Source organism: Nipponia nippon, unplaced genomic scaffold (genome assembly GCF_047370975.1).
Source record: "Nipponia nippon isolate SJK-2023a ecotype South Korea unplaced genomic scaffold, ASM4737097v1 scaffold_24, whole genome shotgun sequence".
Classification (NCBI taxonomy): Eukaryota; Metazoa; Chordata; class Aves; order Pelecaniformes; family Threskiornithidae; genus Nipponia; species Nipponia nippon.
In genome coordinates, this window is record NW_028262341.1 from 8,209,668 (window position 1) to 8,236,174 (window position 26,507).

At 54.6% G+C, this 26,507-nt stretch overlaps 1 protein-coding gene and 1 long non-coding RNA gene across 7 annotated transcripts; one reads left to right on the forward strand and one right to left on the reverse strand.

Annotated features, from left to right (window-relative positions):
- Positions 1 to 1,367: 1,367 nt before the first annotated feature.
- FBXO10 (F-box protein 10) lies at positions 1,368 to 26,362 on the reverse strand. 6 transcript variants are annotated; one of them, XM_087761491.1, is made up of 11 exons: positions 26,296 to 26,362; positions 22,178 to 22,768; positions 16,091 to 16,939; positions 13,518 to 13,667; positions 11,948 to 12,084; positions 8,172 to 8,242; positions 7,410 to 7,562; positions 6,570 to 6,845; positions 5,947 to 6,257; positions 3,150 to 3,331; positions 1,368 to 1,705 (listed from the first exon to the last, which is right to left on the reverse strand). In XM_087761491.1, the coding sequence occupies exons 2-11, from the start codon at positions 22,760 to 22,762 to the stop codon at positions 1,540 to 1,542; spliced, it is 2,880 nt and encodes a 959-aa protein (XP_087617617.1). In that variant the 5' UTR covers positions 22,763 to 22,768; positions 26,296 to 26,362; the 3' UTR covers positions 1,368 to 1,539. The 6 variants fall into 6 exon arrangements, with proteins under 6 accessions (XP_087617617.1, XP_087617616.1, XP_087617615.1 ...); XM_087761490.1 differs by having other exon boundaries at positions 26,199 to 26,304; XM_087761489.1 differs by lacking the exon at positions 26,296 to 26,362 and adding an exon at positions 24,774 to 26,191.
- On the forward strand, positions 14,593 to 18,310 carry LOC148055330 (uncharacterized). Its single transcript, XR_015705599.1, has 3 exons — positions 14,593 to 15,602; positions 17,882 to 17,942; positions 18,299 to 18,310. It is a non-coding gene; the product is annotated as an uncharacterized LOC148055330 (long non-coding RNA).
- Positions 26,363 to 26,507: the final 145 nt, after the last annotated feature.

The window sequence follows — 26,507 nt, forward strand, 5'->3', positions numbered from 1 at the left end:
TTTTATTCGTGGCAAACTGTTTTCCTGAAATTATAGAAAATAGTACTTCTCCTTTAAAAAAGAAGTGGATGGGATCTTACAGCATTGGTCTGCAGAGAAGCAGCAGATGAGATCAGACCATGCAACGCAGTTACACCAGCTCATACCAGAGGAGAAACCTGTCTGGACAGCTTGTTATGTGAATGAGACAGAGAAAATCCAGCTGGGAACCAACTGCCAGTTTTGGAGGGGGGGGTGACAAGGCAGCAAGTGCTAGCTGCTCATGCGAGGTTACGGCTACAAGCCTCCATCTCACTGCAGCAAGAGCACCGGGCCCCAGGGGACAGCAGGGGATGGCCAGTGACACCCTCAGAGCCACGAGCCCCTGCCCCACTCCTCCCAGCCCCAGGGGAGCTCAGCCCCATGGGCTCGGGACACCCACCCTCTCCCGAGCACCCCGCAGACCCAGGGCTCACTGCCAGGGGTACGGGAGATGCTACGGGGTGCAGGGGAAGAGCATTCTGGGATTCCACAAGGCTCATTGCAGGATGCCCGGGGGGGAACCAAATGTGGGGAAACACAGGCATTGACATGGTTTGGGGAGAACTAACATGGGAAAACAGGGATAAGGGGATAAAAAGTGGCCCATTGCATGTAAACAGGTGGCTAGTGGCCAAGGACAGATGCTGGTCTGGCCATGCCAGTGTTTGATGAGCGCAGTCTGTCCTGTCTGCTCACCAAACGCTGTTTCTAACTCTTCCCAGGGTGAGGGCTCTCTCCCCCTTTGGTGCAGATGCCAACATCGTGGTGTGTGGGGATCTGCATCTGCATGGGGCTGCTACCAACAAGGAGGTGAAGTGGTTTGGGAGCCCAGGCACTCTGTCCGTCTTGTCTCTGCGTGTCTATGTCTGTCTGCCTGTCTGTTGAGGAGGGGCTGCAGCCTCTGGGGGCCCATGTGGCCTGGTGCCAGAAACTGGGGAGACTGGGGCCCAGGGACAGGTACTGGGCAGACAGCGTCTGAGCTCGGTTGCTAGAGGGACCCACACTGCACATATGTTGTGTCTGCCTGCACTGGTCTGTGTGCCCCTTCTGGGTCAGAATCAGCAGAAATAGAAATTGAGCAAGACCACACAGGACATGTTGTCAGCCTCTGAGTCTTCTGGCACAAATCCAGACGGTCACTGACAAAGCAGCTTCAAAGCAAGTGATTCCCAAATAAATAATGCCGCTGGTCCCACAGGAAGAGAGATTTGTCCAGAGCTCAGGCTGAGGAGGCCCGGCCAGGCGCACCGGTGGTCCTGCCAGGAGCACATTTCATCTAAGAAACTGCTCGCTTGTAAATTACCCCAGCAGCGATCTCAGTGGGCGAAGAGGAAGAAATTAATGGCTGTTTTCCCAGCTATTTTTTATTTAGTGGGGTGCCACTAAAGTTGCAAAATCCTTCATGAAAAAGGGAGTACAGTTCAATGGGATTCCCCATCCCTGAGCTGTGAGAGCTTCCCAGCGGCAGCTCTGGAGAAAAGACAGGCAGACAGACCGGTGAAGAGACCTCCTCCCTGGTCAAAGAATGGTGCAGAAGATGCTTCCGTGGTTGTGGCAGCCACCATCCACCCTGCTGGTTATGCTGGAAACCCTCTGACCACCAGCCGCCGTGCAGGACCTCGGGGCGCCTCCTTCGATGTGGGGCCGTGCTGGGGGGTTGATCAGCATGCACTCCATATCAAACCTGGGAAAAGGAGAGACATCCCACATGGGACCATGAGCAGGGTGGAACAGCGCTTCCAGAGCAGCCTTAGAAACGCTCCCTTGAGGTTCACCCTTCAAGGAGGAACGGGGCAGAGCAGTGCTGGCAGGCGCACAATGCTCACCATGCAACGCCTGTTCCAAAACTCAAGTGGGACAGAAATGGTTGGAGAATTGAGGCAGAACATCTTGCTTTATTGCAAAACCTACTTTTTCTGATTTTTACGGCTAACACCTCTAAGTGACTGCAAGTTCTGGGGGATGGGGTAAGAGCCTGCACAGGGACCTCCCAAGAATTGCTTAAAGGGCCTCAGATTTGAAAGCCTTAATGGAGGAATATTGGGGCTAAGGGCACTGGAGGAGGTTGCTGAGAGTCCTCCCTAGTGCACTTGACTTTCATGCCGTGGGAGGCTGGAGGACCAGATGAGAGCATCATCAGACTGGGACACCTCCATGGCCTAACCTCCCTCCAGTAATGCAAGTCTTCCACTTTCACTGTGTCCTCTCCCACACACTGGACCAAGATTTGTGATCCCAAGAGAAGAGTCAAGGTCAAATTTCTAGCTAAGAACAATCCACTGAATACCCAGCCCTTGTATGGGTGGCGGGGCTCCAGTTTTCCCTCCTCAGGCATCTGCTGCAGAGACCTGGTCTAGAGTGACCTGTTTTGAACAAGGCCTATAATGATGAGAGTCTCTGAGATCTGGGTGACAGCCGGCAGCTAAGGAAAGCTTTGCAATACCCGTTAGAGGTTTGCAGCTACAGAGGTACCTCTCAAGACCACCAGAAGATATGTTCTCACGTGGGCACAAAGACCAGGGTAGCTAAATCACGCCCGGGAAAAAACAAGCACTCCGAGATCCATTTTCCCGTTTGCTGTTCACATTGCTCTGGTAGTAAAAACCTGGAGGTGGAATCTGGTGCCTGAAGCCAGCCTCATCCTCACCACCACAGAAGCACAGTGCAGACTGGGGGTGGCTCTGGCCGTTCCTCCTTCCTCCAATTCTCTCGGCCCAGGCTACAAACAACCTGGGGTTGTCTGTGCTGCAGGGAGAGCAGTGCAGTACACAAACACGGCAGCCAGGCTTCAAAGGCAGCACTGTGCAGGAGAACGAGCTGGCTGAGTTACAGGGCAGACGTCCCTGTGCTCAGAGACACTGTGAAGACCCACACTGGCTGTCAAGGAATAATCCAAGCCCCTCACTTGACTTTTAGAAGTATCCCATGAGGAACCTCTTGGCTCTGCTTGATCTGCAGTCCTCATCTGCAGTGGTTCACCACGCACATGGGGCTGGTGCCATGGGTCAGCAAGTGTGGGAAGCTGGGAAGAGGAGCTCCAAAGCAGAGACCTCCGGTGCTCGCCTAACACAGGAGCACCACAGTGGCTCCAAGCTCACAACTGCACCCTGTGGTGCTGGGGGCCTCACCTTTTCTTGAAGGTGAGAAGCACATTGTTTTGGATAATGCAATCCTCTGCATTTGACATTGTTTGCAAAATGGATTTCTTGGACCTCCCTTGGAAAATGACGTTTTCCTGCACCAGGCCTTTGGCTTCATCAAAGAGAGCAATCCCATAGTCCCGAAAGGACTGGATCCTGTTCTTGGTCACCTGCAAAATAAGCTTTAGACAGAATGACCCAAGCAGAAGGACATTGTTCATGCAGCTCCTTGATCAACACAAAACCAACCCCCAAATCTCTTGCACAGTCTCACTAGCACTCCCTGGCAGTTTGGGAGCATACCAAGGGTTCAGACTGGACGTGCCATAGCCATGCACACACAAGCTTTCCCAAAGCCTTCCACATCTTACTGGTGGCCCCTGCTGGCAGCTCAGCAGCTGTCAATGCTAGATGCCACAAGCTTCACTGCAGCTGGTACCCAAACCCCTGGTGAAACACAAGCACAGATGCTGCTGAGCATGAACCCGACACTGCTCCTTGCCCTCCAGGTTTCAAACGGCTGTACTGACAGGCTGTCACTTCTTTGTATATGAGAAAAGAGCACTTAGGAGTCTCCTCTTCCCAAGAAAGAGAAGGCCACAGCTCTCACTGTGCCATCATCTGGAAGATCAGTTCGGTCTCTTCTCCTCCTTGGCTCCACAGCAACAGCTGCTGTGACGCTCCTTGCCCAGCACTGCTCCGCACCCAGCACGGCACACCATCTCACCTGCTCTCAGGCACCTCTTGGGCTCTGCCAGTGAGCAGACTAGAAACAACAGCACCACAACATTGCCAGTACTTCAACAAGGACTGTGCCACCCGCTCTGCTCCCCAAATGAACCCTGCCACGTGAATCCTGCCTGTGTGCTCCAGGAGACTGGACAGCTGGGACCATGGCAAATGCAGTGGTTTTTAGCTTCTGGTCCAGAGGACAATGTTTTTCTATAGGCATGGTTTTCACAAGGTGTCCACAGCTCCTGCGGGGCTCATGCAGAGCATTTGTCTTGGCAGGGCTTTCTGTATACTCCTTTTAGCTGTCCTTCACGATGAGTTAAATTGCATTTATCTATCATTTTGATGCACAATGGCTTCACCTGAACAAAGAACAGAATGGAGGTAACCTTGAGCCACGTACTAACCTTGGGAACTGGCTAGATGCTGGAACACTGCATCTAACTTACAAAAAATCTAGTTCAGATGCCAGCTACCCCAGTTCTTCAGCACAGCTCACGCAGCCTGCAAATCTCCAACAGAGGCCTGTGGGATCACCCACTTGACTGTGCCACTCAGCTAAATACAGGGGACAAGCCCGAGAGAAGATGGACTTTGTTGAACATCATTGCACCAAAATGCACAGGATTCCCTTTGCTGCTCTGAGGGAAGAGAGGTCTCTCCTACAAGCCATCTGTGAATCCACATGTGGGAAATGACAACTGAGCTGTCCTTTACCATGGCTCAAACATCAGACAGATGTGACATGCCACCTGGGGATCACTGTCAACGAGGATACAGCCTTGAGATAGGACTTCCAAAATATACTCTTTCCTTTGCCACTGAGCAATGGCATGAGCTTGCCACAAGCCCCTCCTCTATGTGCTTGCCCACCTGAAAAGCTGCTGCTGCTCACAGATCTTTCACATTCCTGTCACTGTGGGTACCGAGCACTCTGGGGCAACATGGCCAGCTCTGCTGGTACATGTGTGCTTTCCTGCTGCATGTGAGCAATAATAAGCATGGACCCAACAACGCTGAGGCTAGGGAAGATCTCACCTCCTCCCTCTGGGCCCTACAAAGCACTTCTAAAACTCTCTTGACAGATGTTAGGATGTGACACACTTCAAACCCACTAGGGATGGAAATCCCACTTTATTCTGAGCAGTGCACTCTAATTTTGCACTGCTGGCCCAATTAAAAACAAATGCTTACTTAATTCCTACCTACATCTTCACTTAAACAATTTCTGCCAACTTTCCTCCAGCCTATTCCCAATGATTGCCCAAAAAAACCCCTGGAGTTAAGGAGTGCTGGTGGAAGGGAGCTCTGGAATAGGACTGTCTACAGCACTAGATCAGAGCAGTCCTGGCTTCGTCCTGCCAAGGCTTGGAAACCCCCAAGGATGGTGACCCCACACCATTCTGTGACCTGTCCCAGGGCTGCACCACCCTCCAAGGCAAGAGAACCCCAGTCTCCCACGTGGACTTCCCAAGGTCCAGGAACCACTGCAACTTGTGCTGTAAATCCTTGTTGTACTGTCTGGCACTGCCCAGAAGAGCTTGGCTCTGACTGCCCTTCAGGTAGCTGTGGGCTGCTGTTAGATCCTCCTTGGCCTCCTCTTTGCCAGACTAACAAAGTCCACCTCCCTCTGCCTCATCTCATCAGTCATGTGTCCTGGCACTTGCCCATGCTGGTCACTCTGTGCTGGACCCTCTCCCTTTTCTCCACCTCCTTCTTGATTTTGAGGTCCCAAACTGGACACATTTCAGATGCAGCCTTCTGATGGCAAAGGAGATGGGTGACAACTTCCCTCGATTGGCTGGATGTGCTTCTAATGTAGCCTGGAAATTACAGCCCATCTAATCACAGGGTCAAGGACACAGTCTTGGTTGTCTGCTCCTCCTGCTGGCAATGCCAGGGCAGTCCCTCCCGTCCTGCTTGCCAACCAGGGGCCTGCTGGCTTCCCCCTTGCCCAGGGAGGGATGGCAGCAGCAGCAGGCTCTGTCTCGCCTCTGCCCCCAGCCGCAAGGACACACAAATCAGTGCCCCCTCAGCTCTCCACAATATGCACCTTCATGTCCGCTGTCTGGAGCAGCTGAAGGCCACACCTGTGGTTGCCGATGATGTCGTTCTCCGCGATGACGCCCTCTCCCTTGGAGACGATGCCATGGCTGCTGTTCTCATAGATGCCGTTACCGCGCAGCTCCACCTGGCACTCGGCCTCAACCAGCACGCCTCCCCGGCTGTTGCAGGAAATGCTGTTGTCTGCAATGCGCGTCAGCTGGCTGCTCTGCAGCACCGTCACCCCGCCATCGCGGTTGGCGTGAATTACGTTGGCAATGATGTTGAGCGCTTCACTGCTCTTGATGTGCAACCCAGCAGCTACCAACCAAAAAGAAGAAGAGCTATCGGTTAAGAGCTTGCAGCCTCAGTCACGATGAACACAAATGTATTTCTATTTCTAAAAGCTACTCAGTTTCCTCTGTCACAATATGACATTCTGACTGGGAGCTGAAGGACAAAAAGCCACCCACACTCAGGTTTTGGCTCATCATTTCTCCAGGGTACTCCTGGCCTGGTGGAAGCTGAGGAAGACCCTGGCAGACCCCAGTGTTGGGCGGCCAGGACAACACACTGTTCTGCATGCCACCCCTTCTCCTGGAGCCTGGAAAGAGCCCCGGGCCCCAAGCTCACCTCCATTGTGGTTGATGCTGTTCAACTCCACCAGCGCCACACTGATGGGATGCCGGGCAGACGGGTACTCCTCCTCACTGTCAGGGTCATTCTCCCCGCCAGCACCCTCCCTCTCCTCCTGGAAGCTCTCGTTGCCCCCCTGGCCGGGAGGGTAGTCACCAGTGTCGTCCTTGTGGCAGAACACCGCCACCCCGTAGATGCTGTTGTGGCTGATCTGGTTGTTGATGAGGTGCGGGAGGCTGGAGGACATCATCCACACGCCGCAGCCCTTGTTGCCTGCAGTGTGGGGTGGCATAGCCCACTGACTTAGCAGTGCTTGGAGACCCCCCAGCCCTGCCCCGAAGCAGCTGGTAGTCCACGTGCGGTGCAGATGGGATAGAGGTGATCCTCCTCTGAGCACACATGAAGGCTAACCTTACATGTCAGGGGCTCACAGCAATACCTTGGCCCTGACTTGGTCCCGCTGGGCTGACTCGAGTCCGTGAGCTCAGTGCCTTTGTTTCCCCACCACTGCCCTCTCCTGGCACTGCCCATGCTCTGACCCCAGCTCAAGTCCCCTGATTTAACTCATGCAACCGGGAGGTAAACCCCTGCCACCCTGTGGCTCTGTGGGATGACCAGGCACAGCCCTGTCCACCAGCTCCACAGGTAGGTGGCTTTGCCACAGACAGATAGCCACAGTGCTGGAAGCCCACGTGCCACCAGCACCCCCTCCCAGGATTAGGCATGCCCTGGTCTCTTCTCCTCCTCCTCCAGGACTGGGAGTCTCTAGGGCCAGGGAGCGAGCAGCTCCAGGAGCACTGAGCCAGAATCGTTCTCCACTCAAGCTTGCTTCCTTACCGTAGATGGCGTTTCCTTCGATAAGGCCCTTCCCATGCTCGCCCACCACCACACCGTCTGAGTAGCCACAGGCGATGAGGTTGTTCCTGAGGATGGGGTCACCCCCATGGCGGATGTCCGCTCCGCCCCACTGGTTCTCACAGATGACATTCCCTAGGGCCAGGCAGGGAGGACGAGGTGACCACACAAGCCCCCTGCCCATGGAAGAGCAAGGAGACCTGGCAAGCCGAGACCTGGCCCCACTAAAAAGCTCCCATCACCTGAGGCAGATCCCAAGCTCAGGATCCCAAGATCAGGAGCTTCCCCATTCCCCCATTCCCCTGGCAATGGTCTCCCACACAGGACACCAGTCATTAGCAGTTCCAGTAGCCACCACCTCCCTCTCCTCTGAGGTGTAGGGCAGAGTGGAAGTCCACTCAGAGGTGCCATAACAGCAGGAAAACATCAATGACAGCTTTAGTTTATCAACTGGATGGCACAGGAGGGAAAAAATGCAGTCCACGTGGCAGATTGCTCTGGAGCACAGTTCCATGTCCCAGCTGGGCCAGAGACAAAGGGAACAATAATTTGGAGGACATGCTGCAGAAAGACGTGCTCCCTCCGTCAAGGGCAGAAATGCCAACTAGCAAATGCAAACCACGGGATTATTGCACCTAAAGTCACCAAAGAACCATAACAAGATAAATTTTGTAATCAAACAAACAGACAGAGCTTAAAGAGAGAGATAAACTGGGCGTAACAATGCCATTTTCATTCCCATACCTGTGATTTGGCCTCTCCCATTCTCATTCACCGCTATTCCAGCAGCCAGTCCCTGGAAAATATGGTTCCCACTGACGTAGGAGAAGAAAAGAAAGTTACCAGCAGCAGTGTTACCTGCTCATGGTTTGCACCAATGCCAGCACAGTGGGTCTCTGCACAGGCACCCGTCTCCCTGGCTTGCTACCCATCACAGCCTGTTGCCTGTGCCCGGCAGTGAGAGCTGGGCATGGCGCAGCTGCACAGCAAAGTGCAGTGAGAGGGAAGCACAGTGGGGAAGGTACATGCAAAGCAGAGTGGAGCTACTGACAGCCAAACCACTTTCAAGGAGGTGAAAGCACAAAAGAGGCACAGAGAAACACGTTAGTAAGAGCATTCAAAGAGTGGGAAGTGCTCATGAATATCCAAATGGCCACCACGTCAGATCAGTTGCCTGTCCAGCCAGGGTGCAGTCTCCAGGAGTGGCCAGCCACAGTCACAGCCCCAGGGAACGTACGGACAGGGAGAACCAAGTGCTTCCTCCTGCACCATGATCTCTCTGCCCGGCTGGCTGCCTGCACCCACAGTTACCCTCACCCTTGAGATGGACTTTCCTTCTCCTCAGGATTAAACTTGTCCCTCTGCAAATCACCCTGCACGCTCAGCTCTGCTGGCACCATGCAGCACACCCTGCAGAGAGGCAGTCCACCCACCACTGGCTGCTGTGGCCTCCCTATCCCTGTGGGCGGCACGGAGCAGGAGGCTCTGAGCTGCAGACCCGTGTGTCCCCATGGAAGAGCGCGGGAGATGCACCACATAGCAGCTGGAGCCCACCTAGATGGATGTCACAGAGGACTCTGTGAGGGCTTTAGCTCGTTTCCCCCATCTTCCCCTAAGCCAGGGAGGAGGCGAGAGGCTTTATCAGCCACGGGACAGCTGCTCCAAGTAGAGCCCTGAAGCCAGCACGCAGATGGCGATTGCGGGTGATGGTGGGAAACGTTAAACGCAGTGGCAGGAGCAGAGGCAGCACTGTGCTGGGAACGACAGCTGGGAGAGCACACGTGGACCCTGCAGCACCTGAGTAGAGGCGTCACCCGCTGTCCCCTGGGCTCCCACCGACTGCCTGTCAGGAGGAACAAAGCCCAGGAGTCCCCAGCCCACCACCAGCTCCTCCTCCACAACATGACCCCAAATCTCTGGCTTGCTGCTGAGGTTCAGAGTGGAAGAGCAATCAGGTTGATCATGAAGCAAAAATACCAACCGAGTGCAATGCCTGGCACCAACTCTGCCCTGGCATCCATCCAGGAGCGCTCACTGGAGACAGCTCCACTCCCCCCAGGCTGTGAAGGGAGCAGAGGCACTTCTACAGCAGTGAGCCAGGGTGGGAAAGCAGCGCCTGTGACATGCGATCACCAGCAACGCGTGATCACCAATGCTGGGGGGGGGGTGGAAGGGCTTCATGACAGCGCTTCATGCTGCTGTCCTGCTCCCAGGGACAAGTGCAGGCAGAGTGGGGGCCACCCCGCCTCGCTGGGCAGAAGTGCCTCTGCTGTCCTCAGCTGCCCTGGCATGGCTGCCCTGGCACGGCTGCCCCTGCACGGCTGTCCCAGCACGGCTGCTCCTCCACTCGCAGCTGCCTGCTTAGGGGCAGCAGCTGAGGCTGCCTGCTCTCGCAGGGCCGCTCAGTCCGGCAGCTGAGGAAAGCCCCTGCCGCCCTCCCAGAACAACGCAGCTCATCAGCAGCACCCAGAGAATGGAAAGCTGCTTGTGGGCTGCAGGGCCTGGTGTGACACACACTCTAGAAAGAGGGACCAGGTGAGAAAAGCGCACAAGGTGCCTGTACTTGAAATCCACGCTTGCACCAACAGCTGCAGGGTAAGGAGGAAGAGAAGCAGTGAAGCCAACCCAGAGGCAATCCCCCAGGAACACAAGGCAGGGGCTCTCAGCTGCCCAAGTCCCACCGCTGTCGGGTAGTGCCCTCCAGTGCTGCTCTCACCAGCTTAGGGGAGCAGGGAGTAGCCTTGCACCACTGGGCACGATCACACTCGGCACCTCCCAGCCTCGGCACAGTGGGGGATACAGTCTTACCCAAACTGCTTTTTAGCTGCTGCAGAGGGTACCTCTGACTGGAAGACATACACGCCCAAGGGCCTGTATCTTGCTTAAAAATGGTACTCAGCACCCACGTCCCTGGCAAACTTCTCAGAAGGACACCCCCCTGCTTTCTGCGTGGAACCCCTCACAACACCCCACCGAAACCTGCCCCCCAGCCAGGCAGCTGCAGGCAGCAACACAGGATGGAGCTGGGCTTGCAGCTCTCAGGGATGGGCAAAACATTATTCTGTTTCCAGCTGTGGAAAAGGCATGCAACAAAGGACATTGCTCCTACCATAAACCTCCCCCTTCTGACAGCCCTGCCTGCCCACAGCTGCACACGCCATCCTATCAGTGAGATCCAGCCATGCCAACAGCCCCCGTCGAGCCCCATGCTCGACACAGCTGCACATGGCACTGCTGGGACAGCGCCGGTGCGCGCAGCCTCAGCCAGCGCCGGAGCCCGCCTCAAGCCAGCGCAGCCAAAAGACAGGACAGAGCAGGGGAGCTCCTCCAAAACAGGAGGCTGGTCAGGAGAAAAAGGTGTCTTCCCACCGAGCTTCCTCCCTGCCTCCTCCCCATCATCTCCTACATGCCAGCAAGCACGGATGGTCATACGTCAGTCACAAGGTGCAAGCTGGGGTTGCAAATGATGTTGTGAGAAAGTACGGAGGGAAGGATATCCAGTGAATCTCCATCCAGCAGCATGTTTCCTCTGCACCGCTGGGCCCTGCCATTACAACACGGCTTTTCTCAGAAATCAATACCTCTCTGAGAGAGCACTTTCATAATCCCTTGTTGGAAAGCCCGGCCTTGACCCCTGTGTTTTCAGGGCTGGGATGTCTGCTGCAGAATTCTCCTCTCCAGGTCCCAACCTAGACCAAGTGCCTCGGTAACGCATTCTTAAGTGTCCATATGGGCAGTCCGTCTAAACCTCACCAGCACACAGATCATGAACCTGCAAGATGTCGCTTTCATTAGGACTACAGGACTTGAAGCTGAAGCACTGTTAATTATCAATTCCAGCATGAATAGTCACATCCTAGCTACAGGTCTGACCCAGGGCAACTATTTTCTTCCCTTTGTGCCCTACCCTGCTCTGTAGCACCACGGTGAGTTGTCACATGCCTGTTCCTTAGCACCCACAGCCATGGTGAGAGGCAGGAAGGGATGAAAGTACAGACGAGATGCCCCTCACATCTGCAACCAATACCATGCTCCAGCTGCTATCTCATTTCTGGGCTCATTGCTACCAGTTGATACCACCAGGTAAAGCTGATGACATTGACCTGAAGAAACCCTGCCAGACACCAATACTAACATCTAAACCGAATGGTATTAAACACAAACAACTCAGTAGCTCCAGGCATTTAAAGCAGAAAGGTGAACTGGAGTAACAATGATTGGAATGCCAAGGTCCGTTACTCCCTTTCCTGCAAAAAGCACCATGACATGTGTGAGTTTTTCATCCTGAACACAGCCTCTGTCCTCCCCAGATCCAGGGGCAAAACCCAGGACTGGCACTTGGCAAAGACCTGGGTGCAGCAAGCAGATAGAGGGAAGTCATAGCAAGGCACTAGTGCACCGTGGTCCTATTTCTGCTCTATGGCAGGACAGAAAAAAAGAGAAGAAACGTGTGCACAGTAGGAGGAATAGTTCTTAACAGACAAAGGAGGAGAGAGAGAGGTCAGTGCTAGCTAACATACCTCACAGCAGGGTTTCCATTATACAGAATATAAATGCCAGCTTCTTTATTCCCATAGATCTGATTGCTACGGATGATGCCTTTTCCGTTGCCAACGACGACAATGCCTGAGCGAAGGCCACTGTGTATCTTATTGCACTATGGTTTTATTTTTGCACATGTAGAGAGAATAAAAGCAAAAGGAAGGAAGGTCACTCATAAAAGTGAGCAAGAGGAGACAGCAACCACAGAGAAAAGCAACAGCTCCCAACCCTCCTGGGGAAAAGGGCAGAAGGGTATTTAATCCAGCTGCCAAGAAATCACTCTCAAATGGTCAAGGCAAACTTAACTTTCACCTTTCTTTGGGGTTCTAGTACACAATGCCAAATTTTCCTTCCCATCATGCCTGCAGCCTCTTCTTCCTCCAGCACCTCCTGCTGCCATCTCCAAGGGCTGCCCTGGACCCAGTCATGCTTTCCCTGCAGCCCATCTGCCACTGGGCAGGGCTGGTGTGGCTGCAAGTCCAACACCTCCCCATGGCCACCAAGAGGAAAATTCCCTCAGTGGCACCCCACAGGAGCTGGAGGCAGGAGTCCAAGCAGGGGGCTTGGCGTTACAGCATGATGCCTTTTCTCAAGCTGCTAGACAGCACTTTGCACAACCTGAATGACCGCTGTCAACAGCCACACGGCTGCTTCTCTCCATAGCTGGGGCCAGCATCTCTCATGAGGACAGGAGTGTGCTGGGACCCTCTGAGCAGGACAGCAGTCCCAGCCCGTTTTCTTGCAGAGTGGCAGGGTAGCAATCGCCAAACCAGACAAAGCAACAAACAGCAGCTCAAAGCTGCAACCAAGGCCAGACACGGCCCCACGGCTGAGCTGCCACCTCCTCCTCCATGGGGCCACAGCTCTGCCTGCCCCCATCTCCTGTGCAGAACTCACATGGAGAGCTCGACGCAGCCGCAGTGTCACTCAGATGGTAGTATCTACCTCTTTGCCTCCCCCCACATGATGAGGCCCCAGTTCCTCCAAGGATGACTACAGACACGGTGTTCAGTAAACAGGGACAACGTCACCCACTGCACAGCTAGAGACACTACTGATTCGGAGGAAAAGCCGTGCTGCTGGAGAGCGGGCTGCTGCTCCCCTCCTGCCTGAGGCTGAGCAGAGAGCTGAGACCCCCCCCCAACTCCCAGGGTAGACAACATGATTCCCAGTGTGGAAGAAACAATTTACAGTACAGTGCTAATTTACCACCTTGCTTGCACGAGTTCACTCGTTACACAGGGGTGTTTATTTGACAGGGGAACATCTCCCTACCCTCCCCTCTATGTAAAGCCATTTTAAGACACATACCATCAGAGCAGAAGACCATGCATGTACCATCAGGCAGTACTTTGCTGTGCCTTGCCCTTGGGGTTAGCTGTAGCCTAAGTCATCAACAAAAACCTAAGAAACAGGCTGAAGGGCAAAGCTAACAGAAAGGTCAGTGTTTTCTATACTGGGAGACGGATCCCTGCTGCCCCTCAGAGAGAAACAGCAGGTGAGAGAAAGAGTGCACTGCCCTCCAGCACAGCTTGGAGGGGTACATACCAGCACAAGGGGGTTGGCTCCCTTACGAATGTCCACTCCGGCCTCACAGTTCGAATGGATGTTGTTGTCTGCAATCAGGCCTCCTGCCGACAGACGCAGGAATATCCCCGATGCCTTGCAATGGTGGATGTCATTCCTTAGCATGATAACCTGCAGGGAAGAGGAGAAGCACCTGTAGTTGTAGTTAGAAGGATGAGGAAGAGGAGATGACCAAAGGGTTTAGCTCTCCCTTCTGCAGCCTCTGTGCATCTATGATCTCTCTGCCTCTCCTGCAACCCAGGGTGTGCCAAGCACAGGGGACACCTGAAAGGAAGTGCGGACAAGTGCTACGGTTAAGCCTGTTGGGCAGTACCCACTGGCATGGGTTTGCCTGGGGATGGGGACCTGCAGTGCTTGGTGCTGCACAGGCAGAGCAAAGATATCCTCTTGGCCTGACATGTTCCTTCGCTTGACAAAGCCTGTGTTCAGGTGTGCCCAATGGCTTTATTCATTGCATTGTGCTTGCACACCGTCAGCAACAGCAAGCAGCCATTCCCTGTCCCATCTCCGCACCGCTCGTGGTACAACAGACCTGCCCCCTTGCTGCTCGGGCAGTCCCCATTCGCATCGGCATCGTCTCCATACACAGTTGGCAACAGGCTGCCTCCCGACTCTCTGCTGCACAGAGCTGCTTGGAGGCAACACGTCAAATGCCACGGAGCCTCCCATGAGTCTCTCATGAAGCTGACTGGGCCAGTGTGCTACAGCATACACGCTCAGCACATGACCTGTCCATCGATTTGCACCTTCAGAGCAAAGATCCTGCCATTTGTGGCTAGAAATGGCCCAGCCAGCAAACTGAAATTACTGACACGGCTCATGACAACCCAGTTTCCTCTAAGCAAATAAGTAGTTAAATATTTACAGAGCAAATCTAGTATTTTCCAGCCATACAAAATCATGTCCTAAATCCATGTCGTATGAGTGCTAAGAAATAATCTACAAATTGCCTTTGCATATCCCATTTCAATGAGCAACACAGATCAGAAGGTAATTAAATTATACTTCCTTTTATTTGCTCATTCCAGAAAGGTGCTTCATTCAATCTCTTGACTAAACGTGGAGCTCAGCAGGGCTTGACAGCTGCCTGTCTTCATCAGTCATGCTTGGCAGCCTGGGGAGGTAGCTATAGGAGGCAAGAAATGCAGGCGCCCGCTCCAGCTGAGTCCCACACACCAGACCCTGGTCCAGGCTTGCCCTGCATCGGAGGGTCCTGGCTGTGCAAGGACACTGAGCCCTTACCAGCTCCACCATGCTCCTGCTTCATGTTGCACCTTGCCCCCATCTCACAGCCAAGCATTTCACTGTCTCCCGTTGCCTGATGCTCTGACACCCACCTCTCGACAAGAGCCTCTGGGTGAATTTCTAGCTGAGCAAATTCTCACTGAGAGCAGCAGGTGGGCTGGTGTCACCTCCCTCCCATTTGCTACCAGTTAAAACCAGGCTGTTGACTGAACAGGAAGCACACCAAGGGGCATAAAAACAGAATGTGGTCCAAAGTGCTGGACCTCCATTTCTTGCTAGCCTAACTCTTCTGAAAACAGCCCCCGCGCAGCTCAGAGGGGCTGAGCAGCACGGTGGAGCCACGCAAGGTGCCTCTGCCCCCTCCTGCCACCACTCTGCATACGTGGGGCGGCCTTCGGGAGGGCACCTCTGGTACCGGTATCCTGTGGAAAGCAAAGGAGCCTCCACTCCCAAGAAGCAAAGCATTTCTGCAGGGCACAGGCAACAGCACTCTGCAGTCCTTCTGTGGGGACTGCAGATGGGGAGCTAGCACCATCACAGCAAAGCCCTTTCCTAGAACCGGGCGGAAAAACATTCCTGCACAAAACTTTTATTTGCAGTCTTACAGTGATAGACTGAAAAATGGACCCAAATCCTGGGCTGCCCCGACCAAGTGGTGGGAGTGACCTTGCTCTGGGCAGGTGGCTGAAGAAGAGCCTCCCGAGCCCCCCTGACACCACCAGCACTGGGGACTTTGGCAGTGTGGTTCTTCCCCCAGTCCTCGCCACCACCATCGTGTCTGAAGAGAACCACAGGCACAAGGTGGAGAGCTCTGGGCAAGCACAGGGTTAGATGATACTGTGCTGAGGGAAAACCTCAGTTCAGCCTCCAGCACATGTCCCCAGCCAAAATCCCTCCTTAAACCCCATCTCTGCCTGTGGCAGGCACCCACCCCTGCAGGCTCTCCTGAAGCAGCCAGGACAGGCCGCGGCAAGGGGCTGACACCACAATCCCTAAGTCCCCATCTTTGTGGTATGGCCTGTGCTGGGAGCAGCAAAGGTGATCATAATCAGCAGCTCTTTTACAGGGTAAGAGTTTAATTTACAGGTAGAGAGGCCCTCACTACCCAACCCCAGCATGCCACTGAGTTAACGCCTCCAATTGCAACTACAATGGTACTGCATGCAGAAGGCAGGCAGCTGCAAGTGACCTGCCCTTCACTTGAGCTGGTTAACCCAAGCTATGCACAGGAAAGGAGCTGGTGGAGCAGCAGGGAGAGGGAAGAGGGCTCACAGCAGTCTTCACAGCACCTTACTGTTTTGTATGCAGCGCACTGCGTAGGTCAGATCCCTGAAGATGCTCCCTTCCAGTTTTGCTTGCCCTCGTGAATAAATGAATATTCCTCCCTTCCCATCCCTGAAAAGGCACTGTCGGATGATGCAGCCTTGCAGAGAGTTGGCCAAAGACTGGGCCTCCTTGTCCTGCTGCAGCTCCTGCTGCAGAGACTTGAGCTTAAGGTCCCTCTGAAGGGCAAGCAGTCTGTTGCTTTGAAGCCTGCTGTGCGTAACATCGGCAAGTGTGTGACTCAGGCTGTGGGCTTGGTAGGGCAGTTTGTATGCAGCCTGAGCATCCTCTTCATCATCACTGCATAAGTCACTGTCACTGGAGTCTGAGTCGAGGGCTGGGTACTCCTCCTCCTTTGCTGCCCGCAGGTTCTCTCCAAATTCAATATCCTCCTGGGCTGAGCCAAGCAGGGCTTGACCACCCACAGCAGAGAGGAAGCTGCTTTGTTCTTCCCCTACAACAATCTCACACGTTCTCACTGGCCCCAGCAGCGATTCCCCCCAGCCATCCTGCTTGGCCACGGGGCAGCCAGCTGGGTCAGGCTCCCGCGTGGATGCTGCGCAGGACTTGGCCAGCACGGCCAGGTGCTTGCAGGCCCAGTTATGGTCAGAGCTTGGGCAGCCCTCTACAGTTACAGAGGCGTTCTCACTGCCGGTAAACTCGCAGTTCTCCAGGACACAGAGGGCCACGCTGCGGAGGTGGATGCTGGACTGGCTGAAGGTGCAAAACTTCACCTGGCACGTCCCTGGTGCGTGGATCTGCAGTTGCCCATTTTCGAAGTTGCAATTGTCGAACTGGACGTAGCCTGAGGTTGTCTGCAGAGTAAGCACAAGGTGAGATCATTGCACAAAGCAAGAAAAAGCAGTCCTGGATGTACCGTGAAGTCCTTCCACAGCAAACAAGCTTACGCTCACAAACACAACATGCGTTCAGGTGTCACAGATGCAACAAGCTCACATAGGTACAGATGCAGTACTGCAAGCTGAGTTAGCAAGTATCTTGCAACAAGTGACACCTACTGACTTTCTTCCCTGCTGGCAACATTTCCTTAACTTCCCTGCCAGGACACAGCTTTGCAGTCTCAGCAAGGCTCAGCAGTCACGCGCGGGAGCAGACAGGGCCTAGGTGTGCCAAGATCACTAAACCTTAGCAACGCTCTCTACACAGAAGAGTTTGCAACCTTCAGAGACATGTATTTGCCAACTGGCATCATTAATGGACTCAGGGGTTTACTGGGTGAAGCGGCAGGTAAGATGACATCAAACATCGCCTGGCTGGTCTGGAGAGCTACAATTCTCCCTGGAGCTGTTAGCGTACTCGGTGGAAGGATGCTGCACCCATGATGTGTCAAACACAAAGCAAAACAAGTAAAAATTTGTGCCATGCTGCTGCACAGGCATTACATTGTGACACTGCAGTAGGGGAGACACCATCAATTCCTTGTCCCCTGGCTGTGGTTTCCCATCTGACTTGCCGGTACTTGCAGAATTGTGAGCCATCCCTACCATGGCCTTCCTACTTTGCTAGGCAATGCACATAGCAATTTATGGGTGCTGGCAAACCACCAGGATGGTTGTGCATGGCCAAATATCTCCCTCCTGCACAGGCAGGGCAAGTCTCTGCTTATCTGCAAAAAAGGACAACAGAAATACAAGGTACAGAGAGGCCACATCAGAAAAGCTGGGTAGCATGCTTGGAATTTCACTGTGCTCCCAATTTGACTAGGAATCTCCTAAATTGTTATTTTCTCTTCCTAGGTTATCCCTCAATTGCCTAGTGTACCACATTAAAAGCAGACAGATGAATAGCTTGTGACAGGTAAGCTGGGGCAATTTTAGAGATTTCTCGAGTTTGTAGCCAACACACCATCCTAACATTTGTTTTCAGCCTTGAGCACTCTCAGAAGTGGTCATACTGCAAACGGGTTTTGACATGCATTTCTTTGTACCCAAAGACAACCACACAGAAATCCCTTCAGACCACTAGCCTGCTCCAGACTGAATCGTACCTTCCTTTTTTTAATTAAAAAAAAAGATAACTAAAAGGGACACAATCAAATCAGCTTCTGAGAGGCTGCTTGTGAAAGTCCTTCTGAAATTGCAACTTGCAGGGTTTTAACGACTGCCAGTAGGATTGGCATAAGTTTGCTTTTTTAATTTGTTTTTCATTGACAGATCTGTGAGGAAACACACTTGTTCCACCGACAGCAGCTGAAGGGCTGTACCATCACCCCGCTGCGCACGGAGACCAGAGCGACAGCCTGAAAGGTGAAACGCAGCCACGCTGACCAGCCAAATGCAGAAGACATCGCTGAGCAAGACACCACGTGCCCGCTTCAGCAACCCAGCACGTGGCTGCAAACAAACAGGGACTTTCTCAGCAGATTTGCGACTCAGTTTTCCCACCACGTGCCAATGCATTATCTTTCTCCTGGGAACTTTCAGACTTAACACATAATAAAACATTGAACAGGAAATGAAACCTTAGATTATAACTGATGATGGGCTGACTCATAGAATCATAGAATCACAGAATGCTTTGGGATGGAAGGGACCTTTAAAGGATCTAGTCCATCCCTCTGCAATTGGCAGGGACATCTACAACCAGATCAGGTTGCTCACAGCCCCATCCAGCCTGGCCTTGAATGTTTCCAAGGATGGGGCATCTGCAGCCTCTCTGGGCAACCTGTGCCACTGTTTCACCACCCTCATCGTGAAAAATATTCTCCTTGTGCTCAGTCTAAATCTACCCACCTTTAGTTTAAAACCATTACCTCTTGTCCTGTTGCTACAGGCCTTGCTAAAAAGTCTGTCCCCATCTTTCTTGTAGGCCCCCTTTAAGTATTGAAAGGCTGCAGTAAGTTTCTCCCCGCAGCCTTCTCTTCTCCAGGCTGAACAACCCCAGCTCTCTCAGCCTTTCCTCACAGCAGAGGTGCTCCATCCCTCTGATCATTTCTGTGGCCTCCTCTGGCCCCGCTCCAACAGGTCCATGTCCTTCCTGTGCTGAGGACCCCAGAGCTGGACGCAGGGCTCCAGGTGGGGTCTCACCAGAGCAGAGCAGAGGGGCAGGATCCCCTCCCCCGACCTGCTGGCCACGCTGCTTTGGATGAAGCCCAGGGTACGGTTGTCTTTCTGGGCTGCAAGCACACATTGCTGGGTCATGCCCAGCCCTCACACTGGGCACATCCCACTCCAGACCAGATAAAAACCACAGGGTGGCCTGTGGTGTGTATCCCCTATATCCTCCCTCTTGAGCAGAGGAATGCTTACTCCTAATAGCTGAGATACTGGTCCATACACGTGGGGAGCAGGATCTATCCTCTTTGAGTTGCTGGACCAGTTTCTCCACAGCCGAGACAAGGGAGGAAGGGAGACTTCCTTCGTATTGCTGGATTTGGCCAGCCAATTCATCCACCGTTTGTCCCTCTCCATCTTTCCAGGTCATTACTGCCAATGAGTTGGCATACAATGATGGTGCACTCCGTGCAAACTTCCACCACACTGGTCATGTGCAATTGAATTCATCTGATCTTTGGATAGCTGCTTGTTGTCCAGGTCATCATAAATCACCTCCAGCATCACTAGTTCCCTCAGGTACTGGGGGAACTGTGTCCACTTGCCTGGGTGACATATAACATCTTCCTTGAAGGGATACCTTTCCTTCACAGCTGACAGGAAAGGATACCTTTCCTCCACAGGTTGAGGACTTTTGCCCCTTTTCCAATTGCTTTGTCAATGCCCCCTTCCCTAGAAAGGGATCGCAGCTGCTTGGCTTCCCTACCCGCTAATTCCAGGCTACTGGCCCCATTACCCCGGCATCAGAGCAGCCAGGTGACAATGTGCTCTCCTGGACGACAGCTGAAATCTTTTCCTATATCTCACAGCTCACTCAGGGATAGGGATCGGGTGGTTATGGCCTCGTTCATGCGTTCTTCCTCTTCCTCCTCCCCAAGCAGCAGCTGCGTCTCTTCCTCCTCTTGTTCTCATGATGGCCCTGCTTCAGAGTAGTCTGCCTCATCCACTTCTTCCTCCCACTCCCTCTTAGAAGCAGCTTTTCCTTCCCTTACTAAATGAGCTGACTTGCGCTTCCAATGTTTCTTCTTGTGTATACGGGCAACTGATACCGGCACGGGTTGGTTCTCTGGCTCAGCCGCAGTGCCTGTCGCAGGGGTTGGAGTAGCCGCAGCGCCTGTGGTTTTGTCTTCAGATCCAGACACCTTCTCTTCCCCTTGAGGGTACTGAATAGTGTTGAACAGGGCTCGGTAGACATGGGCCCCAGGATGTTGCAGTAATTTGTGTCTCTCTGGAATTGCCAGGATGGCAGCATACTCTTTCCAAATATTTTCCTAGTTTTTCAGGATTCTGCACTTGTTCAGGGGTGAAGTTCCAAAACACTGGAGGTGCCCACTGTCCTAGGTACTTGCCTATACTACACTACACACCCTGCCACTCATAACCATCCACCCGCGGAGCAGATCTCTGGGTAGTAGTCTTAAATAGCTGTTTAACCTTAAACAAAGCCTGAAACGCATTCAGGAGACACAGAAATAGGAACATGCTGGTTTGAACATCCTAAGGATACTCAAAATTCTCAAGAGCTATTGTAATCAGCCTGGAAGAGAAGGGGAAGGTGAAGGAAGGTAGCTCGTAGATTGGCTCTCAGACGAGAAGAGGTAAAAAGTGTCATTATTAATAGTTCTGAGAAATGCTCCCAAAGTACAGGGATGACGGCAGCGCTGAGTACAATTTCGTGACCGATAATTTTATCATACCATGAGCCAGCGTTACACAGTACAGCAAAGTGATAACTTTAATCCAACTCCAAGAGGTGATAAAACAGCACCACAGCAAGTAAGGTGTTACCTAACACAACTCTGACAGCAAGCCCAACAACTCTGAGAGCAAATGAATTAACGTCGTGACCAGTGACTATTAAACTAATATAATGAATACTTATCACACATTTGTTTTAACACGTTTTGGTCAGATCTGTTCTTATCTCAACCATTCCAGCCCCACATTGGGTGCTGAAAAGGACTGTTGTGGTTTAACCCCAGTTGGCAACTAAGCACCATACAGCTGCTCGCTCACACCCCCCCACAGTGGGATGGGGGGCAGAATTGGAAGAGTAAAAGTGAGAACACTTATGGGCTGAGATAAGAACAGTTTAATAATTGAAATAATAATAATAATGATGATGATGACGATGATGATGATAGAAAAACAAAGCCCAGTAAAAACAAGTGATGCAACTGCTCACCACCCGCCAACTGACACCCAGCCCATCCCCGAGCAGCGGTCACTGCCCGTCAGCCAACTCCCCCCAGTTTATATACCGAGCATGATGTCACACAGTATGGAATAGCCCCTTGGCCAGTCTGGGCCAGCTGTCCTAGCTGTGCCCCCTCCCAGCTTCTTCTGCATCTCCTCACTGGCAGAATATGGGAAGCTGAAAAGTCCTTGACTTAGTATAAACACTGCTTAGCAACAGCTAAAACATCAATGTGTTATCACATTACTCTCATGCTAAATCCAAAACACAGCGCTATACCAGCTACTAGGAATAAAACTAACTTTATCCTAAACAAAACCAGGACAGTACTGTATATCCATGTAAGTAATCTGTCATAAGCATATCTGCTGTTGTACTGGTGATACGTTTGCAGTAAGCTGTAATAGTATATACCTACTTGTTTGGTGCCGTTATTGGTTGTTGCTATAGTATTGGTTGTTGCTATACCATTATTTCTATTATTGACTGCTGCCATACTATTGATATTGTATTATTGATTGCTGGTAGTAATTTGCAATAGCCTGATATATTTGCTTTATTAATCAAAGGCAGACTTGCTAGTGGCGATTTGTGTGGCATTTGTCACGATCTGTAATGAAGCAGAGACATTCAGAGGACAAAGCCCTTGAGCCTCTGTGCGTTAGGGAGTCCCACAAACCCCCGGTCATGCTCTCCAGATACCCACAGAATAGGGAACCCCCTTGGTTGTGACACCCCAGTGGCCTCGCCATCCCCACCACTCCCGCTCTGCCGAGCCTCACCTTGTAGAGCACCGAGGTGAAGCGGGCCGGCATGAAGACCATGTTGCAGAGGTGGGCAGTGGGGCAGTGCTGGTCGATGCTCGCCAGCAGCGCCACATCCCCCAGCTTGCCCTGCCCCACAACCTCCACAGGCACCTTCAGCAGCACCTCGCCCTGCTCCTCGTGCACGCCAGGCAGCAACACAAGGCGGTCGTAGGGGCTGGCAGCGGCCAGGGCGGCCCGGAGGCTGCCAAACTCACCCCCTGCGCCGACGCAGAGCTGGCGCCGGCCCTTCCTCCTCCGGAAGAGGGAGAAGCAGTTGGAGGACTCCAGGTCCTGTGTGTTTTTGGTCCAGGTTTTGGAGGCCAGGTAGTGCTGTTTGAAGGCCTCTCTCCAGGACCACGGCTCCACACCGGGCTTGTTGGGCCAGTTGGGATGCCTGTGCTCGAGGCAACCCAGGCAGAGCTGCCGCCAGCGCGTTTTGTCCAGGCTGAGGATGAGCTCGTACCAGGCCCTGCAGACCAAACTGCAGCGGCCCAGGTCAGGGAGGCGCAGGTAGGATAGGATGAGCTGCCACAGCTCCACCGGCAGGCCACCGACCTCCATCAGCACCTGCAAAGGTTGGGACACAGAGTCAACGGTGAGCCCTGAGAGCCTGTGGGGCACGGAGGGGAAGGCGAGGCTCAGCCAGGGCAGGGACCCCATGTCGATAAGGACATGGAAGTCCCCACTGGACATACCTCTCCAGGGACAGAGCTGTACAGAAGCAAGCCCAGAGCGGCAGGCTGGCACACCTCAGGCTCTGACCAAGTGGGGTTCAGCACTCATCCTACGATGTGCTCCCTCCACCATCACCCGCAGGCCTCCCTCCTTCCCTCCCTCTCCTGCTAGCCCTGCTCACGGGCCAGCAATGCCCAAACACGCTGTTCTGAGGTCTCTGCTCTTTCGGGGTGGTTAAAACTTCATTGCTTAACCCTGGGACTCAGAGACTGCGCACGAACAAGCACATCTGTCTGCCCCTGGCAGCATGCAGCATCGTCATGTCCCCTGCCACGGTTTCCCCCCAACACGCTCTGTCCGTCCTTGGCAGACAGCGGGTCCTCAGCGGGTCTCACCAGCCGCCCCAGCAGGCGCGACGCTTCCCTGCAGCGCTGCACTGAGACCGCTGGGCAAGGCGGCGGCAGTGGGGAGCCAATGGCCCTGCCCTCCCCACCCCAGCAGGACAACCCCGCACTCAGAGAGGCAGAAGGAGCGGGCAGCTGCCTGTGGCGAGTCCAGCGGCGGAAACATGCTGCCGGCAAGGCAGGCTGCAGCGTAGCTCTGGACAAATCGCGGCTGGCAGCCAGGAAGGGCGAAGGTGAGGCCAAAGCCTCCCAGGAGAGCACGTCTCTTGGCAGAGCCGAGGGCAACTGCTGAGCAGCAGGCAGGCTTCTTTTTGAGGGGCTGGTGGAGGGTCCCAGCCCCTGCCTCTGCCTCCCTGGGAGAGCCGTCTGCCAGCTCCCAGCTGGCGGCATGAAGCAAGGGGCTGCCGAGGCGTCTCAGGCGCGAGGGCAGACGCACCTCTGGTGAGTGGAAGGCATGGATGGGCGCACACGCTGCGCAACGCAGAGCCACCGCGAGTTTGGCCAGGTCACGCTGCAGGGAGGGAGCGGCACGGCCTGCGGGACGTGGCAGGCTGCTGCTGGCGACAGGGGGGCTCGCAGGACCGCGCTGCTGCTGGCAACAGGGGGGCTCGCAGGACCGCGCTGCGGGGCAGAGAGGGCTGCCAGTCCCCAACCCCAGCCTGACGGTCCTGTCTGCGACATAGGACTTGTTAGGAAAGGTGTGAAACCTTCTCCAGAGGCCAAGTTCATCCTGCAGCCCAGTGCCCAGGGACACCAACGGGACCCTCCAAGCAGAAGGAGGATTGAGAAGAAGCAAGCATGCACGACTGCTGGCAATGCCCTGCCAGCAAAGCGGGCACAGCTCATAACAGACCCCAGACACCTTATCCCACCTCGGCATGAGGCCACTGCTGCTGAGGGCATGCAAAACCATGCCCCTCTGCTCTGGCTCATTCCACCACATGCCCTGTATCATTCCCCATGTCCCACCCTGAGAAACGGTGGCTGCCGATGGCACAATGCCCCTCCTGATCGCAGGACTGCAGCCCCCACTTCCCACGCTGGCCCCCCCGTCTGGTGCATCCAGTGGTGAGCAAGTCTCCCAATGCCCCATGTGCTCAGTGACCTCCCACCAGTCTCCACAAAGCACTGGACAAGCAGCTTCACTAAACAGGGAGGTACCTCACGAAATTTACCACTTGGTATTTCAGAGAAGTGTTACTATCAGTGACCAGAAAAGACAACAACACAAAACAGGGAGCTCCACCATCCATCAGCACTCCCCCTGAAGCAGCCCACTTTGTGCACGTTATCCAGCACGCAGCAGCCAGAGATCAGTGCTCTGGTGTGGTAGGAGCCCTACAAACACCACAAGAAAGCATGCACATCCACGGCGCGGCTTCAGGTCAGCTGAGCACCCGGGACACCCTTTGCTGGCGGGAGTGGCTCTGACCCCACGCCGGGTGGTTCTGGCTTTGCCCTATCCCCACCACTGCCAGCTCATGCCCACTCACGTGCTGGGAAACGTGCTCCAACGAGGACTGTGGTTACCCTCTAATGCCAGAGTTCATCTCACATATGGTGCTGTTAAAAGCAATTGGGAACCAGGCTCCGTTCTTCTCTCACAGATGCATGCTGGCACGGCAGGCAAGCACTTAGTGCTTTGAACAATACTGTTTGACCAAGCATGGGGAATTTTACTTCTCCTTGCAGCCATCTTGACTTCCAGCTATCCTGCAACTGTCACGAGGGAATCTGCTCAAGAAAGCACAGACCTGCCTTGAAACTGAGTTTCAAGTTTGTCCTAGGGTCCTACACAACGCCTGGGTACCAAGTGAGGAATCCCCCGCTTTACTGCAAGAAATACAGATATGCTGCCACAGCCCCGCAGCAGCACTCCACGCAGTCCGCTGGGAAGGAAGGTCTCGTGACAGCGGTGCCACGTCCCTCACAGCTACGGTCAGCGGGGCTCTGAGCAGCTCTGAGCCTCCCCCCCCCCGCCCCGACACGACATCCCCAGCTCGGGCATCGTGATGCCATGGAAACCGGACACTGACACTGGAAGAGGGAGAGTTTTGAGCAGAATTTGGGGGGAAGACTTAGTCTCACACCCTTTCAAGCAGGCAAACAGCTCAGCGTTTTCTCTGGGCTGCTCCTCTCCCTTTTGCAGGCTTATCATTACGGGTTAAATTGTAATAAGCCTTACCATCAAACTTTGTGGTACAATACAAATACTAAAATAAAAACGAGCCACTGTTATCTACTACCAAACTACTGAAATTAATCAAACCCCGCAACAAAAACACAGTAACACTAGGCGCTCCGTCAGTGCTTTGTATCTTCCAGCACCTCCCCAGCGAGAGGCGATCGGGACATCAAGCCCAGCCAAGAAAAGAGGATACCGCCCTTCTCAAAGGGCACCGAGGAGGCCTCGCTGAGGGCTTCACGCCAGCCTCGCAGCCACCGGGGACCGAGTGCCCGAGTCCCCGAGAGCCTCCGGGCCGCCGCAGCGCAGCCCCGGATCGGCCGGGGGTTCTCCCGACGACCTCCTCCCGTGGAAAAACGCCTGCGGTCCCCTTCGAGGCGCGGTACCTGATCCTAAAGCAGCTTCTCGCCTCCCCGCCAGCGGGGCCGACACAAACCCGGGGCAGGGCGGGCGGCCGGAGAGAAGCGCCGCCGAGCCTCCCGCCGGCGGTGGACGCCCTCCCGGCGCCCACCCGCGCAGCGCGGCAGCTTTTCCCCAGCTCCCTCCCCGCAGCGGGGGGGGAGCCCTGCCCAGGACGGCAGAGGCGCTGCCGCCGCCCCCGCCGGAGCTGCGGGCAGAGCCCGGCCCCACCGCCCGCCGCCCCGCCGCAGCTCAGGGCTCGCACGGGGGCTGCCCGGGGGGCGCTGCCGCCCCCCCCCGCCGGCGAGGCGCGGGGGACACGCGTGGCACGGACCCGAACCAGACGCCGCAGCTTCTCCCGGCGCGGACGCCGAGGCAGCGGGCAGCGCCGCTCCAGCTGCCGGCCCGCGGCCCCCGCGCCCGGCGCTCACCTCCGCTCCGCCCCGCCCCGCCCCGGCGGGAGCCGCCGCGCCCCGCGCCGGGCCCACGCGGCAGGCCGGGGGGGCGGGGCTCGGGGCGGGGCGACCGCACAGCCCCGCCCCCGCCCCGCGCGTCTGCGCCACGCCGCTGCCTGATTGGCTGAGGCGGGTAGGGGGCAGCGCTGCCACCGCCCTTCCCCTGGGTCACGTGAAGGGGAGGTGCG